General features: G+C 40.3%; 1 protein-coding gene across 1 annotated transcript in view; it reads left to right on the top strand.

Moving 5' to 3' along the window:
* macrod2 (mono-ADP ribosylhydrolase 2) overlaps positions 1-20,296 on the top strand; it is a 417,061-nt gene that overhangs the window by 169,569 nt on the left and 227,196 nt on the right. Inside the window, exon 5 of the mRNA XM_079229872.1 lies at positions 9,321-9,437. Coding sequence (XP_079085998.1) covers positions 9,321-9,437 — 117 coding nt within the window. The remainder of the gene's footprint in view (positions 1-9,320; positions 9,438-20,296) is intronic.

The following is a 20,296-nucleotide window of genomic DNA, read 5'->3' as shown; positions in this document are numbered from 1 at the left end:
TGTCCAACTGAGGAACCCTCACTGGTCAGCAGCGGGACCATTCTTTTATAATTAGGAAAAAGCATATTTAATGCTGATTTGCCCCTCACACACTGCAATAGGTGCCACGCTTGTTGACAGGAGATGCTTCCTGGTGTTTGTGGGTTGCATGTTGACAACCTTTTTCCAAGAGATGTACGGCTCTTTTAAACTCCCCCTATGAGAGTTCTTTGATGTCAGACTCCCTTACCGGGAGGAATAAATCACATGTCATGTTGTTTTTGTTAATAATGTTTCAAGTTGTACAGAAATGCTTTGATTCAAAGAACCAATGGAAATGTGTTAAATTTCACAAACAATTTAACTCGTAGACAATTATGACATGAAAGACATGAGTGGGAAATGTTTTATTTTATTTTTGTTTTATACATTGGAGCGTGAAGTCACATTTACAGGAGCGTTAATGACTAAGTTATACTCTGCAAGTAAAAATAAAATACACACACACACACACACACACACACACACACACACACACACACACACACACACACACACTGCACTTCAAATTGGTTTTGCTGGAAGAGAGATCTGAGAGTCTCTCATACCTTGCAGTCTACTGACACTTTCCTTCACTCCCTCTCTTTCCCGTGGCAGTAATAGTAAAGCTGGGGTGCCAAAGGTAATCTAACCTGTGGGACGAGGCGATAATAGCAACATTGACAGAGTACTTGTTCGTAATAAGAGACTGGAAGAGGAGTCAAAGGTGAAACATGAGTGATATTGAAGCAGGGAGAGGGAGCTCTAAGAGAAGGTTTGTGTTTATCTGGGATTATTGGGACACACACACACACATATACACACACAGAAATTAAAGAGTAGGGAGTAGTAAGACGCAAATGGTGGATGTCCATCGGGTGGGACACCATTCCGTGATCGGCTCGATGGTAGGATGATGCCGAAATGTGTTTCCATCTGACAGGAATGTTATCTTGAAAGACCTCGCTTACGTCGGTAGGCCAGCTCCTTTTTGCTGGATATCTGCATGTCCACAGGTATTGAGCCAGTCAATACACCACGATAACAATACAGCTAAACACAGACCACATCATGCATGCATGTCCATTCCTTGTGCTGTCAGGAAATACAAATCACGATAGCTACGGCATGCAAACGAATAAAGAGACCTTCAAACCACATAGGGCAGCTTGTCACACCTAATTTGGATAATCCTTTGTTGATACTCCATGTCCTAATTTAGGATGAAATGTTGCTGTGACATCTGTGGAGTTTAAAGTGAACTCATGCTAATAAATAGTCAATGTCTGGGCTTATTTCAGGGTTGGGTTTAGGATTGAAAACAGGGTTAAGTTTATTAGTTGCACAAAGAAAAACATGAAGCATTGTATTAGATAGCTGCCATACAGGAGACTCCAGAGCAGAAAAAGCAGTACCCACATCATGCAAAGAATGCAGACGGTGTGCTTCAGGTTGTTCAGACAGGGAATGCTGCAACAACAAGACCGAGCAGTTAAAACAACATTTAAATGTGAGGGCCGGGGCCGGCACTATTGTCCAAGGGAGTTCAACACGGTTGGGGTTTGGCACCGAGTTGTCCACAGCTGTCAGACTCCAGGTTTCCAACGACAGGGTCACATGAGCTGGGGTAACTTAACCTGGCATTCTTTTACGGCCCTGGGAATAACAGCAGGAAGAGTGTTTGCTCCTAGCATGTCTAGTTTTTAACTGCAGTTGTGAGTATGCATACCAGGGTAGGCTGGTCCATAGAGGCAGAGGAGCAACTGCTTCTCCTCTTATTGCTAGAGGCAAGATCAACATTTAAAAAAAAGAATAATTGAAATAAACCATTACCAATTTTCTGTATCATTTATTAAATATTTTCCTCACTTTTTTAGGGGGATAAACTAATGATGGAAACTCTGATTAAAACTCTTTAACGGCGACACCTGCAGGACAGGCATGCACGTGGGGGGCAGAAGAGGATGGACTCCGGCTGTCCTCCCTTAGCTCTTTTCCAGCGGTGCCCCGTTCATTCATGTGGAAGTTGCTCGTTAGAGCATGAAGCTAAAAAAGTTTGACTTTCAAGTGTAAAATTAAGATAGAAATACCCATTAGAGAATGTGCACTAGCGTTTCCTTCAACCCCGCCTCCCAGTATTCGGTCCAGTCTCGTTTATGGGGCTCAGTCACATGAACAGAGGAAGGAAAATAACTCTGAATTTGGCTATTCGTGTATTTTAAAACTTTTATGATCTAATGATTTAAATATGGACTATCCATATATTTTTTTACTGGGAAGTTGACTTACCTAATGAGGGGGAAAAGTATTTTTGTGCCCATCACGTGACGAACTCGAACGTTGTAATTCCACCATTTTTTGCTCCTCCTGGGGACTTGGAGCTGCCTTGTATGCCTCATGCCTCGCTGTCAGCCGTCTCGCCTGGACCCACCTGCGTGCGACAGGCTTCCAATGACAAATTAGCCCACACTCACAAAGTTCATTCCATAGAGAGATCTGGTAACGATTGGTCATTGTTTTCATGCTTTGTTTTCATTTAACATAAGAAAGTAGAGATAAGTAGAACATTAGTGTAGTACTGATAATAGTTTATAAGCTTATGCACAAAGCGCTGTCCAGATTAAAATCAGAAACCATTGTATGACATACACATTAGGACCATGACATCATATACATCAAGCAGCACTGAGCGCATATGTAAATGTGGAGGAGCAAGTTCAAAATAAGAGAAATATCTAAAAACAATACAATTATCCTGAGGGTTGGTTTTACTCCTGTCGTCCAGATTTTTTTTAAATTACCAGTCGCCACTGATGATTACAGTCATTACTAAACTTCATTAGTATTTCACTTCAGTGTCCATTATTTATATTTATTTATACATCCGTAATGGTAAAATAAGTTAACTTCACTACATCTGTCTACAGTCAGCTTAAAGCTAGCTGGCTTAATGTCAGCATGAATAACAGATCTACATACATCATGAGATGCAAAGTAGAAATGTTAACTTGGTGCCATGGAACATTTAGCACAATCAGAAGTGCGTATCCCTTGTGTTGCACCGCATTCAATTCTGACTAGCGCACAAACCAGTAATTGCAGCGTAGGCAGCAGGTGGAGCGGGGCTGTGAATGTTGTCAGAAGTTTTGTTTGTATGCACCAGCAATAATCCTGGAAAATGTATGTCATAGTGTAACAGACAAGAAAGGGAACAGTGGGAAAAGAGCAAGGTTATGTCATGGAATCAAAGCCATGAATTGTTGCGTTACGTCTACACCAATGTTGCGTTACGTCTACACTAATGTGTAACAAGACTAGCAGTTTGGATCCGTTCACTGACACCTAAGCAAAGGTTCCTCCTTCATTCCTTAAGATTGCTTAGTGGTCATTTGTGTATTCACACTATCAAAAGTTTCAGCTGCACTAGCAGATATCTTAGTAAGCCTCAGACCTTTCTTTCTGTTACTGACGCGACCCACAGCATGTTATAAAAGCTAAGGCTCAAAGTGCAGCCCTCTTTTATTAATGCCGTTTTTGAGAAAGCGGCAATCTTTACTGTCGTATTTGTCAACTTGGGCTGAACTTTAACAATAATAACAAGGTTTGCACTGCGTCGCAGTGGAACCTGTGATTGTTGTGTCATTTATGCTTGTTCCTGCTTACATCGCGGTGTCAGGGGAATCGTGAGTCATGCAAGCCTCAGGTATTTTATGTCACTTTAGAGAGTAACATGTGACTGTCTGTCTGGTATTCTATTAGCCTAAATCCCCTGTTTACCTGGGTATAATAGGTAAAATGGAGATTATTATCCCTTCCCTGGGAACTTGGTTACAGTAGAGAGTGAGCTCTGGCTCCTGTTGCATCCAAAATTGCTGTGATTATGACGCATAATCCAATATCACAAGGGAGTTACCACAACGGCTTGAACATTTTCCACCTGACATTTAGCTCAGCCAGATCTCTGATTGGCACTTGATTAGCAACTAATCCATGTCATTATCTCCTTCTGTAAAATTTGTTGAGTAGAAAATGGTGTTGTAAATCACAGAGGTGGATTTGGGGAAGGGGCTTTGATCAATGTACAACTGCTGCAAAGAGAGAGGAAATATGCTGTTACCATGGATACTACAAAAAGGGTATTGGTGAGAGGGAGTTATAGTTTCAGGTATATGTTTGGTTTTGTGTGGAAACTGCAACTACCAGTGTGAGAGAGCATTGATAAAAGTTTTAGTTCCTATCGCCCGAGCTGTCCACAAGAGGTGGGTGAGTGCATGGGAGATGTCAGCGGATCAGCAGGTTATGGCCACGTAGGCCCGCCTCCATCTATTCCCCTCTGTTAGATCATGGACAGATATTCAGACTTCTCCATATCCTTTCAGGTAGAATCCAGCTCCCACTCCCTCCCTCCCGCACAGCCCGAGCTGCCTCCTCTGGCTCCAGTCCTGAACCTAACCCTCAGAGGAGCGGAAAATAATTAGGAGAGAAAATTGCAGCTGACACTATTTCTGAAAAGCAGGGTATTGTAATGAGAGCAGAGCAGGTATTCATTGTGTCTGAGGGAGCGATTGAAAGCCCTTGGTTTTCGGGCTGCCTGGGAGATGCCCCGGGAGAGTAAGCAGAGCTTTGCTGAGTCCCTTAATGCATGTGGGAACGGAGCCTTGAGAGGACGAGGCAGAGGTGTCTCCAACAATGGCGGGAGCCAAGGTTACAGCTGAGTAACTAATTCAAACTGCTCTAGACTGACACACACTCTGACATGCACGCACACTCGTCTCCTTTGTCTCTCTCAATATGGCTCTCCCTCTGTCTCTTGCCGAGCTTGTTCCCATTATGAGTTCAGAGGGATGACGTCCAGCCACCGCGGAAAGTTATCTTCATTAGCCGCGCGGACTTGGTGGAGTGGCTGCTCCGGGAAGCTTTCTCTGAGCAAGGCACTCAGAGAAGATGAATACATGTTTTGTCCCCCATCGGCCCAGCCTGAAGCAGTGGCAGGCTGCAAGGAGAGAGAGAGATAGATGAGGTATTAACTGTTGTATTTTTCAACGGGGGCCGATGAAGCCTAGGAGTGGGGTGGACAGAAGCAGATGCTGCCGTCTGAATATTAAGCCTGTTAAATGAAATGTCCTCCTTCAAGAAGTCTTAACAGGAGTTAAAATATCGCACTGGGCACCACTGGTTGTGCATCACGTAACCGAGCACATTAGGGCTCTTGCTTGTCGTGTGATTCAGACTGAAAGCTGGGAGATGAGAGAGAGGTCGCTTTGACCACCTTTCAATGCTGTGATGCAGGTGCGTCATAAGGATTGTTTGAGCATTTGAATACGATTATTGCCTTTAAGTATAATGGAATAGGGACACAGATATAATGGTGTTCTACTGAGTGATTCAGGACTATCGGATATGAACTTGACATATGAATGATAACAAGATGCATTGAAATGACTTACTGCAGCAACATTTTAGTTTTATAAGGTTTATCTGATAATTAAATTAGCAGACAATATGCAAAATACAGAATTGTTTAGGATTTGTCAAATCCTTGGTGTTTCTTTGTGAGAGAGAAGAGTGAGCTGACTTGTCCTCCTTTCTGAAGTGAATGTAAACGCCAGTCTTCAATTAAATCTGAGGCTGCCTTTGTAATGTTGAGGCATCCATAATGTAGAAATCTTCAGGGAATAATGCTGAAATTCGACTTAAATGAGAAAATAAATTGATGGCCAAATCGCATGTGGGTCATGTCTCCACTTATGGCTCCCCAGGTCTGCTTGTAATAATAATACACATGGAAAACTGTATTCACCATCCAGTTTTGATTGCCTCTCAACCCAACTGTGCAATTGAATTTGAAATTACAAAATACATTTTGAAACCCCTCTCTCTCTGTCTCTCCCCCACCCCCCCGTACGCCCTCTCTCTAAATATATCTTTCTCAAACATGCATATTACCCACTATGCATCTGTGGCACTCCTCCCATTCCGCGAAGCAGGTAAATCAAATCTATAGCAGTAGCATCCAAGACTCTGGCAATCAGCCAGATCAGTTCAGCATCTTGTTCTCTATTTACTGGCACTGTGAGCAGATTCCCAGGCTTGTAGGGACTCGCTGACACTAGATGCACAGTGACGCACTCAGAGTTTCATGCTCACTGTAGCTTATGCAACCATGAACAGGAGGAGCCGTGAAATGGAAGCAAAAAGTATTATCTACAATCTCACTCTTCAGCTACTGAGATGAAACACAGAAGCCCGTATGCTTGTGCTGGCTGGGTTCCCAAAGTGCTCATAGGTAAGAGATCAGCCATGCCTGGTAGTGATGAGAGGAAGTGTCTAGGGAGAATGGACTCCTGAGGGAACACTGCAAACTGGAGGAGGGCATTATTGCATTTTCCTAACTTGGCTGGCCTTGTATGACCATGAAGAAAATCATAGTTTCCACCTCTTGAACTGTCTCCTGACTGATTTCAGGTTGTACCAAGGCATTTTCCAAAAGAACAGCCATTACTTTGCATTATAATAAATAATACAAACAATTATTTCTTGTATTTGTTTTTTTAATTTCTTGACCACTATAGTGCAGAACAACAATACATAGATACATACATGCATACATATATAAAAAATAGCTTTAGTGCACCTGAATGATTGCCTGAGAAGAATGTGCAAGCTCATTTTTTATTTGCTCTGGCAGACACGTCTGGACCATGGAAATGGAATGAGATTGAACAGACATTGAAATCAGCACGCAGCAGGATGGTCGGAGTGGAGGTCATTTTTTTGTGTAGCTTAGCTCTACAACCGTTGTAGCCGGCTAACCTTTGTATAAACTGACGTGCAGCAGGTGGCGGATTCACTCATACCGTCATGACATGTAACACAACAAGGTCTCGTGTGCATTTAGTCTCGTCATGCCAGCTGTCCTTTTCACAAGTATGAAGGAGAAAGAATTGACCATAACACATATCATGTTGTCTCTGTGCCTACCTCTAAACAATCCAAACCTACATTTGTCACATTTAATGAATAGTACTTTGTTGTGCAGACATGGATATCCAAATGAGTCAGCGAGATCAGCCAATGAAATAACTGAGAATCTCCCTGGTGTAGAAGTCATGGGATGTCCAACCTTCAATATCCCTATTTTGTATGTTTTTCTATCCATGTTTGCATCAATTTAGTGGCCAAAATATCATAGAAGAAATACATATTGTGCAATGCTTTCATGGAATGAAGCTGCTGCCTGCAAAAATGTTTAATAACTGCTACAACTCACAGAACACAATTGCCTTCGTAATAGCTCTCATGTGAACTTTCTGTTAGTGCCTTGGGACTCTTTTTCATGTTCTATATCACATTGCAGAGGGAAAACTGTATTTAGAGGATATATATATAGAAGCATTAAAAACTAAACTTGAAATGCTTTTTCATGCATATATCATATTATAAGAACTATATTATGCAAAGACTAAAAGGTGAAAGCAAGAAAAGGAAGTATTAATGAAGTATTAAAGATTTTATTGAAAACATTTCAGCTATATGAGAACTCCATGTGAAGGATCATAAAACTTGAATAATACTGAGGCCTGGGGGCAACTTGATCAATGCAACATAGACTAACAATCAATATGAAGTCTGTCTGGAGGAATGGAGACATTCAAAAATACTGACTGGTGATGCAGATGCGACATAAGGTGAATGCAACAGACAAGGCAACAAGGGCGATGTTTCCTTATATGGCAGGAGTCTGTCTGCATCTATGTTTACAGTCCCAGAGCTTTCAGCTCAGTCATTTAGCAATTCATGTTTGCGAGATGTTAAGAAGCAATTATGATGCAAATATGTATGGCTCATGATCATGGACAATCTTGTTTGCACAGTGAATATTATACAAATGCCAAGCCTACAGCCAGCGCTACATCTGCTCCATGTTGTGTTAAGTAGCTTTCATTGTCACCAGAGCGATACCTCCTCATATCCACATCATTGTCACACTCATGTTACTTTTTTGAAAAGCCATCAGGATTCGTCTCTGTCAGCTGCCTGTCCCTCAGTCCATTAAAGATGATTGATAGAGCCGGAGAATCTTCCGCCCAGCTGTTGTCGTTGACTCATCCCTGAGAAATTGAAAGGAGCTCAGAAAAGGACCATCCCTCATCAAAAGACCTTTTGTCTGTGTTGACGATGTGCAGCAAAGTACATTTTTGAAGATAGTGTATAACTAATGTTCATCCTTTTCTTCGTCCTGGCGCTGTACGTGAATAATTATTACATTAGAGATGTATTCATCAGGAATATGAATTCAGATCTGTATATATATATATATATATATATATATATATATATATATATATATATATATATATATATATATATGTAAACAGTGGTTATCCTGCAGGCGATCTTCACTTTCAACCATTTAGGCTTTGATGGATAAAGCCAGAGACGTGTTCCCTCTATCGGCCAAGTCTTTACAAAGAGAAATTTAAGAAAAGACACATCTGTTTTTCCAACTGCTACTGTTCCTCCTCCTGGCTCTGTTATCCTCTAATGGCTTGTGAGGATTTCTACAGGACAACTTGAGGAGGATTTTATGATGTTTCAGTGTGATTGATAACATGCTCTTGGAGGGATGTCAGGCTTTCAGAGACGGATAATGTGGATTTCTATCTATCTGCCTCCTTGTGTAAGACGTGCCATCAATCAAGTGTATCGCGGCCTTAACCCGTTAAAATTAAAACCTTAGAGGAGGGCGGGGGACCCGGGGTCTCCGTGGAACCAAGACGCACACATCAACGGGGAGCGAGACAGAATCAGAACACAGATCCACGTCGTAACGGGCTCACCAGCGAGAACAGCACAGATATAAGATTCCTATCCGGGGGCAGAGGAATACAGTTAATGATCTGACTGTGTATCGCTGTTGACAGTGGAGAAGGATTACAGGAAGAACAGTCTCATTTTCACCGTGTGTGGAGGCGTTATTAGATCCTAGCCCAGCTAATTTCATTCCTAAACTCGTCAATATTTACCAGCAACAGGGGCAGCTCCCTATAGCAGACCCAGCGTCCCTACAGAGAGCAGACGCAGAGCTAACGCGATCACTTCAGAACATAGAAATTAAGGAATCCTAAACATAACTTTCACCATGTTCTTGGTCCTGTTCCTGTAAACGCTTCTTTGTTTTGACATGATTAAGCACACAAACCGCAAATTAGCCCGGTTAGCTGGAGATCCGTTCTTTGTGTGCCTGCTTTTGTTTCTCCTCACAGGCCTAACCTCTCTTTGCATGTCTATTTGTGTTTCAGTGGATGGCTGTATACACAAAGCTGCGGGGTCTTGTCTGTATGATGAGTGCCACTCACTAAATGGCTGTGAAACCGGCAAGGCCAAGATCACCTGCGGCTATGATCTCCCTGCTAAATGTGAGTATCAGTTAATTAATATGTTTTGGGTTTTGGGGTTTGTTGTGCGCTCTGGTGCCTTGCAGGAGTATTCTCTAATCAAAGCTGCTGCCATTGAGGGCTACATCACCTGGCAGTTAGTGAACATTAAGATTTAGTGGTAAACATTAGAGCAGTGAAACATTGTACAACCCAGCATTAATCTATATTGCTTTTTTTTAATATAAAATAGCCTCATTTATTTAAACCCAAGGCTCCTGAACCAGCTGGTGGACTGCACTGGCATTTCACTGATGCAGAAAATCACTGAAATTTTTTTTTGTTTTCGCATAGCTGTTTGATTTTACAGAGGATTTTGCGATTCATGTGTGCACATGCATCATATTTTGAATTGAGGTCATAGTTTTTATGAAGTAGTGCAAATTTAACTACACACACACGCACACACGCACATGCACACTTGCATACCTGCACATAATGACTGGGGTCATTAGCGTCCACTCCAAAATGGGGGATTGGGTACCTTTTATTGTCAAAAAAACAACATTTTAATGATAATTTATTAGTTTTGAAAACTAATTTGTATTAAATAGGAGAGCTTGTTATTCGGAGGATAATTAATATGATTGGTGCTTGTTGTATTGCTGGATGGGAGTTTCTTCTGCTCACAAACAAAGACATTAAGGGACCTATTAGTTCCTTAATTTGATTGATTTTTCATCCCTGATTTATTTTGTTAACCGATCACATAACTCTTACTGTCATGCCATAAATGACCAGAAAAGGGACTGCTCTCTGTTTTTTCATTTATGTGATCAAGTCTATGAAAGTTTGCGCTGCATTTTGTATGTGCCTCTTAGAATTGAACTTCTGAGCTAATTTCTTTTGATTATTGTCAGTATAATGTGCGTCAGGACTTCCAAAGTTCGTCACAAAATTCTTCCTTTCCAAACTTGAAATGGAAAGCATGATAGGATGGAAGAAATGGCACTGGGTGTAATTCGGTCGAGACGAACGTCCCAGCAGTCCTAACCTAAACCCGGAGGATTTCCATGAGACAGCCAAGAGAAGACATTGAGGCCCAGATGAAATTAGGCTGTGTTAATACGGTATGTCGTAAAGATGTCAAACAAATGGAGCAGATAAACTGTGAGTCAGTCTTGTGGGAAGCCAGTTCAAGTGTCTGCAGCACCAAAACAGGGTGCACCATGACAATTTAATAACCTGCAATGTCACCTGGGAGCAATCGCACTGCCACTGGGTACTGTTGGTGTAATTATCTCTGGGTAAAACACCTTCTCTGTGCTGATAAATCGTTATAGATTGTGTAGTTCTTTACCAGGAACAGTCAGTTTACTTTTTTTAATGTGATGCTATTTCATATTACTGCTATCTTCACTCCCAGCCTTTATCATCTTCTTATCTCCCAACTCTGATCACTGTCATCATCAGCGTTGTCTCTTCCTCGTCTGCTCTTGGAAACTGACAACCGCTTGACTTTTCTTTGTGAGCGCTCAGCTCTGACAAAAGATCTCACACGTTCCCAAAGTCTCTCCACAGTTTGGATTTTGTTCTTCTCCTATTAATTTCCATATCTGACTTATTTGTTCCACCTACACACACATTATAACACTGCTGTGAATGCAAAAAATCTATTCGGTTTATAAAATCTCAAATAATGGTCTGTCCACACCCTCACCACAAAGCAAACATGTCAACACACGATTTTCACGTTTCTGAATATTCCTTATTAATACATGGATGCTACATGTAGGCGTAGCAAGAAAGGATAAAAGTCTGCATTGAAATTGCAAGGTGTAGTAGTTTAATGTAATCTCCTGCTGCTGTGGCTTAAGCTAAATGCATCAAACTGTTAAAATTTACATGAAATTATTGTAACATTTGTATAATCAAATGATTCATTTCAGCCTCTTGAGATTAATCAGAGCAGATGGATCTGCTCAGGATAATTGACAGAGGTGAAACGACACAAACATAGTGTCATTTATAAGCTATTAAACAGCTATATTCTACTCTTATCAGCTCGATTGAGGACTACATTGACATTTGTTGGTGGAGTTGGTTTTCACTTCTCATTGCCTTGTCTGTCAAAATAGTTGAATATTATTATGGTCACAGTGGGTATTTGGCCTGTAAGCGCTTTCATAGATTGCTTTTTGTAGCCTTTTAAATTGTTAGTGACACTCAAATGACAAATAGCACATGTTGACTAATTAGGTCTTGTCCAAGAAATGTTATCTCTTAATTACCGCCTTACACAAGTGAACACACACACACACACACTTGGATATTATTCCGAGTACAAATATATTTATAAGATTATTATTATTATTCATTTTTTACTTGTATCTGGAACATGTAATGGAAGCGTGCCTCCAGACCTTCGTTTACACATGTGGACTCTCATTGCAAGCTAAATTGCTTCTGCAGATGGTGGCACGTCTACTCCTCCAAGAGTGAGAAGAGCACAGACAGATGGACCATTTATCGTTTACATCTTGGCAATGCCCAGTGTTTCCAATTTGGGCATTCTCTTCCCAGTTTTGCCTGAAAATTAGGCTGCTTTTACAATTTTCTATAAACACATAAATCTCACAAGAGGATTGTATTCTTCTTTGGGGGCCGCTTTTCTGAAATCCAGTCCACTGCATATAATTGGAAATAAGGAAATCTAAACCCTGAATAATGCAGAACAAACTGTAAATCACTTTGCTTTTAATTACATTTTTAAGGATTTGGGCTTGGCTGCGTGCTGAACCCCCAGCAGTCATATCATGACTTTGCCAACAATGCATGGAAATACAAATAATGAATTTAGGCATTTCTGTTGATCTCATAGCATTTATTGGGTCTTAAGCATTATTTGAAGATATCACCCACTGTGTATTATATTTCATTCAACAAAAGATTAAGCTGGTCAATTTAGTGATTTTTTTTTTTTGGTTAGAAATGGAGAAATTGCAGTTTAAACATAATAACTCAAATAACTGGAAAAGCAATAAAATGCTTCCTTGTGTTCTGGAAAAATACGTATTGCCCGCAGGGAGAAGAGCAATTGATCTGAAATCAGACTTGTCCTTGTTTGCTTGTTTGGAGATTTGATGTGCTGAGGCAATGGAAAATGACCAGGCTTACCCACCCCATCTATTTCTTTTTTTTTTTTTTGCAAGACAAGAAAATTGCTCTCCATTACATCCCACTAAGCAGTTTAGACTGTGAATCCCAGTGGCAAATGAGCCTTTCCTTTTAAGAGGGCCAAGCACATGTGGGACTGATTATTATGGGGCTGGCCAAGGATTATTAATCAATGACAGTAATTACCCGCCTACCATAGCGGAAAGAATCCAAAACACAGCGGTCTGTTGCATCAATATGACAGGGAAATTGTCTATTTGCCCTAATGTTAGACAAGTTACTCATTTGTTCATAGATTAATGATCAAATGAAAATATGATGTCAAGTGTAACAAGCTATGTCACATATTTATGACTATACTACCAGAGCATGTGTTGCAACATTGTCCATAATTGCTCCGTTGTTAGTATTTCATTTTAAGTATACACTATGCCTAAAGTTTAGGGTCAGATGGCGTTTGCTTCCCAAATTATTACAGTGAGTGAAAATCACACTTAATAGTAAAGGAGGCCATAGACGGGGCTGCAAAGATGAATAATAGATACGCTTGGTCTACTTCAACTGTCAAAATAAGATAATTTGAAATGTTGAAAAATTAATAGAAACTTTGTGTATTGTACTACTTTTGTTATTCAGAATGGCAACCGTTGTCGCATCTTTTCTCTTTTGTACCTACAGTTGTTTTGTGCCACTTCAATAGCTGAAGTCTTTGTAATGGTGTTCATTATTCTGTGCGCCCGTATCCTTTGCAGACATCATTAAGTCACTTGTGAACATTTGCTTTTTAAAGTGTTGTGAAGTGCATTAGCAGTGCTGTGTCTGGTAAAACGATATGGAACGGTTCAAAAAGCTTTACAATCTTTGTAACCGTCACCTCATGCCATGATGAATGAGTTGAGAACTGTCCAGTAAGGTTCTCTGGCTCTGGTACTTAAGTTGAGAGCACACAAAACATCTTGTGTGTTGTTTATATGTGTGGCATTATTCTTTAGTTTGTGTTTTCAGGGTATAAGAAAACATTCAACATTCAGGGAAAGTGGCCACTGAGGGATGGTGAGTGTGATAGCACTGCATCCAACATTTCTCTGAAAAGTAGAAAGTAGAATCTTAAAAGTATCGTTTCCATAACTATCCTGAATATCAACATTGATTTGGTAGATTAGAAACTTTTGTATTGGGATGATGCTAAACACAGCTCTAATCATACACACTGAATTAGTCCCTATTGTATCTTCAAATCAAAAAGCACCATTACATACCAAATAATTTATGAAGATTAAATGCAGATTAAATCTGATGCACAAAGATGGTGATTTAGGAACTGGTGTCAGAAGCCAAATGAGAATAAATTCATGAAAATGCCGGTTCTCTACTATAAATGCAATGCAAGTGCCTGAACAGCAAAGCTCTGCACATGTAATCTCACGTTGTTTATACAGTTGTAAAACACCTCCTGCGCTGTGTGACAGGGTGTTTTTGTAATTTTAAAAGTGTGACACATCTGATGGTGATCTGCAGTGACTGCGCTCCACAATAGACTGAATCTTTTGGTTATTATGCTGGTCCACAGGTCCACACTAATAACGTTTAGCAAATACCTCACAGGTTAATCTGCACTTGCACATTTCAGCCCTAAACCTGTCACTGTAGACCCAGAAGATATTTGGAGTTCAAACTCGAGGTCTGTTTGAGAAAGTTAATGTCCCAAAGGAACCTTTCGATAGACTGCGGGTGTGTTCACTCTCCAGTTTCATCTCAAATATTTTACCCAGTTTTGTTTTCCTCCCTAGGGCTACTTTAGATTGACAGTTCAAAACGTTTTGCTGTTTATTGTTTTGCTTCTCACCCCTCCCCGATATTCTCTGAGCTCTAAGTAGATGCTTTAAATAATAAATCATATTTGGATAAAAGAAAGGAGGGCCAACATTTTGTTTTATCATGTTGCTGTCATAACAGTCGCCTCTTTCTATTTTAGTCTTTGTTAATCATACGTGAAAAATTGTTTCTTGGGCTTCATGTATGCAGAAGATTCAGCTTTACTTTGACATGTATGCAACAATTTCTACAGCATCTGCTTAACAAATACTGTATTCATTTATATCTCTTAAATTTGTCTAATCTCATTGAGCAGAGAAATTGTTTGGTCTACTATTTTACCAACTGGTCCCCCGAGGGAAATTGTACTCATTGGGATTCATATGGAAGTGTTTTTCTCTCCGACTTATCAGTTGTAGGGTTATATATTTCAGCCTCTGGAGTATTGCCTCCATCCAGCCCTCTGCGATAGTGTGGAGACACAACCTTATCCATGCAGCATCGAGACGCGGGCAGACCTTTGATTACTCTCTAATCTAAAACTGGATGCTGACTGTTCTGAGCACACTCAGCTGGCTCTCTGTCTCTACAATGACCGGGCACTTCTCCGCACTTCTCCAGCGTGCACTCAAGCTTCAATAGAACAACACAAAGCACAACGCTCTGCCCTGGCAGTGAATCCATACGCTGTCACTACTATTGGGTGTGCTTCCTGTAATAACATCAGGACTCTCTGCTTAACCTTGTCCACACTGTGAATCTGTAACATTGTATTTTGCAGCAATGCAGTTCCAATGAGAGGTCCCTAAACTCAGTTTGTGTCCCCAGGCAGACAAGATGTATGAAATGATAGATATTGATTGTTCCTGTAGAATTGTTCCTTCCCTGTTATTGTCCATGGTTCGCGCTCTAATAAAAGAGAAACAGATTGTATTATTATCTTCTTTGAAACTATAACATATATTATGCATCTTCAAAGAGACAGTATTTGTACCGTTTTACATTTATACCATATTTCTTGAGTTATTGCGGAGACAATCATCCGCTCATGACTACATTTGCAGGTCTTACGAAGCTAAAAAGGAAGGTTATCAGTGTAATCAATCAAGGTCATGCAGATCCACTCGGAGGCAAGTGATGTATTAGGGACTCTTGAGGCTTTATGTTATTTAATTTTTCTGGTTTGTCATAATTTTACTAAGCATTATTAAGTTTAACATTTCCAAGGATGTGATTCTTAAAACATCCCCACATCATAACTCTTTAACCTATAACTCTTTAACTAAATGAACAACTATGGCACAAGTCTTTTATTGTTTTCTACTCCTCTCCCTGATTTTCCGCTTTATGAATTATTACCACAATAAAAGATAAGTAGCTCATCAACCGGACTACAAAGTTGAATAACTTGATGAAAGAGTAGCACTAATTCTATAAGCATGACGGCTATACTCATGCATCAAACAACCTGGGACTCAGCGCCGTTGTTGCTACAGACTTTCTGGTGGCGGCTTCAAATATTAGATTTAGAAACTGCAGATTTAAAGACATCTTCCAGGATATCTTTGAAAAGAACTACAAACCTGAGTTTGACAAACTGAAGATCTGGTATGAGAACAGCTTCAGTGGATCTAACAGGCCCATCGTTAGACAAAACACCTTTGGGAAACGCATCCCAGTTCAGTTCACCTCCTTTATCTGCTGCTCCCTTTCAGGACAAAATGGGAGTCTCTGGTGTTTACTGTAACTGCACCTGTGCTAATAATACTAATCATCATCCTGTGATGATTTTTTCTCCCCAATAGCATGAGGGATCTTTCCCATGCATGCCCTATTTAATCTGGGAGACCAGGCCGTCTGTTCCGTCTCTCTCTCCACTCAGCAAACACAGATAAATCACAGCGAAGTTCCCACTATTAGTAAGTGACATACAGCCCATTCAGATTAAATTACCCCCTGGAACATTATCATTCTGCTGAGCATGTTTATCAAAGCAGTGTCTCTCCCATCACATACAGCAGGCTGACACTGTCAGAGGGCTATCCGACAACACATCATTTGTTCATTAGGGTGCAACTTGTTTTTTTCCCAAGAAAGTATTTAGTGTGAGGAGCAGCTTTGACCACGATGTTTCACGGTATTGCTTCACGTTTGGACTTCCTTGTGTTAATGCATTGAATGTGTCCTGCAGCATTAACAATGGAAATGTAATTAAAGAGTTCAAAGTAATTCAGGTGGAGGTTTTTGGAACCTTTTTGTTCTCATATTTTCAATCTTCACTATTTTATGAACTATAAGAACACCTTGTTTTTAGGTTGACCAGCATTTTTATTTTTTATTTTATCCACTGAGTTTTAAAGGCTCCAATAATTCCAGCGGTTCATTGAATCCTTAAAAGCGGGAATATAAAAAAGAACACATTGTATGAGATTTTCCTGTAACAGCAGTGCATTGTTAAACATTGTCAGCCTTGTTTTTCACAAATGAAATGGCTAACATGGCAGACGGCTGAACAGACTGTACTTTATCTCCACATAATGGATCAAATGGACGCAGTGTGACTGTTTCAAGGTGGTTTTCTTTTGCTCATTTTTGATTCAAGGCGAGAGTGAAAGACATCCTTTGTTGCAGCAGATAAATTAGTGGGGCTTAACTCAACCCTGGTGGCCATCACAGCTCCAACCAGACACAGTGCTAAGTCAACATCTTCTCCACTGCTCACTGTTAGCACTCACATCATAAATGTCACTTCATCACTTCATGCACACTCCATTTCCCGTGGACCAGGTCTAACTCTGACTTTCTCAGACAGTTTTGGTTATTTTGTCTGGTACCTCATTCATTCAGTCTGTTTGTCAGTTATTAAGGTATTAAGTAGTACTAGCTTTACATGTAGAAGTTGTACTTTTTAAAAGTAGTAGTATTATGTTTAAAGATAATAATGCATCTTTAGTATTGGAATTGCAAGTCAAACCAAACAACAAATTAGGGAGAGGAGCAAAATGTCTCAGATAAACTCTTTTAAGCCTGTGATGCATGAAAGATAATGGTCAGACTTTGCTGTTAGGAGGATATTTTAAGATGTTTGCGATTATAATCTCCAAAGTGTCAAGATGAATTAATGATAGAATAAATTTAATATGAAAAGGAAGATTGAATATCAAGGAGAGACAGATGTTATTTTTTGCATGATCTGTGAGAGAAGAAGTGCCTCGGCTTCTCCAGGCTAATCAACGGGCTCTCTGGCTCCTCATTGGTTGTAATGAGTGGACTCTCAAGGAACAGAACAAACCCAATTTCACTGCTGGTCTGTAAAGGCCCAAGTAGTCCCCTATGTCCTTCTCTTTTCAGATATTTGTGTTTCCTTTGTTGGCTGGCCTGTCAGTCTTCCAGGCCTCTTGAGGACTGGAGTAATTTGGTAATTTTGCCTAAATGGTGATACTGTAATTATGTGGCATCAGCTGCCTAGCTGTCAGTGAGACGGCCAACGGTCATTCATCACTAGGAAACTAGAAGAAGGGGGGGGCATCTTGACTGATCGGGTAAACACGAGCAGGAAAAAGGGTGGTGGTCTCACCCCAAAAAACGTCTGAAAATAAGAGGTAAGAGGCCTTCGGAGTAATGGGGTGAAGAGTGGCGGGTTGGTTGTTTAGCTGATATCGGGCGTCAGCAAAGGCACGTCGGAGCCCCAGAATGACAGTGATGCATCAGGAGGGGGCATGTTGGGCGGCAGATGAAGTGGGACCACTGGAAGGTCAGGTTTGAAGTGGAATGTGGCAGCAGCTCTAATGCAGTCCTGCCTTCCCATCTGTCCATGAGTAAGCCTGGTCTAATGAAGGCTGTCGTTATAAAGGGTATATCACCCAGTGGCACTTTTACAAACACACACACACGCACACACACACGCACACAGAACCGTCACTACTGAAGTGTTGCGGGTGCCAAAGTCTATTGCGTTTTTTTAATCTCGATTTGTTGAATGTAGTATTTTTTTCATGCTACAGTAACAGGAGGCATTCTAACTGCACCATGTTTGAGGATTACAAAATCTTTTTTTAAATCCGGCTATTTTACCTAAATGTATGTATGTCTAACGTTTCCTCCGCAGTTTAAAGGGCCACAACAATTTCCCCAGATCCCACAACGGATAGTGGTGCAGTCATAGTCCAATAGGAAGCAAGGGAAACCAATCTTTGTCTTTGAGATAGAAGATGTAGAAACACACAGGGAGACAACAGGGAGAGAAACACACCAGAAACAATAACATTTTTATACTTTGGTGGAGCGTCTGAGAAACTCAGGAGGATCTTTTTTTTCGAGATTATTTCTCTTGGTTTGAATTTTAACCTTAGTCCCCCACATTGCAAAGTCTCACAGTTTTATTTTTGTCAAGAAATTGACTAAAACGGGTCTTTCTTCCTGCTGGCCAAGATTGCATCATCAGGTGAAGGATTTTGAGGATTTTAGGGCTTCTGAATGGAGTCTTCACAGAAAAAGCAGTTAAATATATGACAACTAGAGAGGAAAAACAAGGTTTCATATAAAACATGTTCATATTCAGCAAAGTGTGGTATTATTTTCATACAGGTACCAAATCTCACTGAAAAATTAATGATTTCTTATTTAATGTGTTCAAACATTGCCCCATAGTTTTCTTGATGTCATTTTGTGTCTTTAAATCTAAATTTAGTAATTTGCTATTCCAAACAAAAAGGAAATACCTTACTTTATTTAAACAGCTGAGCTCCCCAAAATCCATCCAAAGTCACCAAAACATTTTCTTGGCTCTATTATGTGTGCGGCGAATTCCAGCCTGTGTTCATTATCTCAAATTAGAAAAACAATTATATTAAAGAGACATTTCAATTTTATTTGACATTTTTGCCACTATTTATAGCCTCACAGGAGCAATTCGATCTTAAATCGATCAATAGTGAGGTCTTTCACAAACGTCTGCCACTCACTCCCCAGGGACAATAGTGCACCGTTTATTGTGTAACACTCGCATGTCTCCAATGTTGTCCTCGGAAGAAAAGCTAAGTTTTAATCTGATGGCTTTGTTTACCTCTCATCCAGGACAGGGATAAAAACTAATTAAGAACGGGGAGTAACAGACTCCTGTAGTGCCATTTTCACAGCTAATTATGCATGAATACTGCCTGCCTGAATAGTTGCTCCCTCGTCTTTGATGTTCTTTTCACTAAATTGCTATGGTTACTTCCGCTCATTAGGCTTTTAAGATTGTAAGCGTTGACAGGTTTTGTCTTCTTTCTTTCCTCTTTCTTTCCCAGAATCCCTCTTCAGGAGGAGAGTAGATTCTGCATTCTTAAATCTTGTCATGTGACCTGTGTGTATATCCCAGGCTGCCATTCTCGGGTTTAATGCTGTGGATTTAGGCCTGCGCTGCGGCCCTTAAGCGTTAACCTTCCCATAAAAGTGCATATGGCTCTCTATAAACCCTAATGGGGAATGGACCAATACACAGGAGCCTATTTGTGCTTTCAGGGCCACCGCTTTTGAGAAATACGGAAATGAGTCTCAATAAAAAGGCGAATAAACTTCTTTTTGATAACATTATGGGTTGGGGTGAGGGTGGTTCCCAGATTTGCGTGCACCTTGGTTTAAGTGCTGTCTCGATCAATATGTTTCCAGAAAATTAAAGTTTGTATATTTCATGGCTCGTGGCTGTTTTAATTTCTAACGTTTAATTAATTCCTTTTGTTGTTCGCACCACGATGAATAAAACCATATTTGACATCTGCGTAGCTTTATGGCTTGAAGCAGTTTTGAGAGTAATTAAGTAATTCCCCTCTGATAATTTAGTGATGCACCTTCACAACAAAACACAACATGATGAGGAGGTTTTACTGTCGGACTCTATAAAGTAAATGTATAATATCATACTTTAT

This window comes from Taurulus bubalis (assembly GCF_910589615.1).
Source record: "Taurulus bubalis genome assembly, chromosome: 14".
Taxonomy (NCBI): domain Eukaryota; kingdom Metazoa; phylum Chordata; class Actinopteri; order Perciformes; family Cottidae; genus Taurulus; species Taurulus bubalis.
This window is presented reverse-complemented; position numbering and strand designations above follow the sequence as displayed.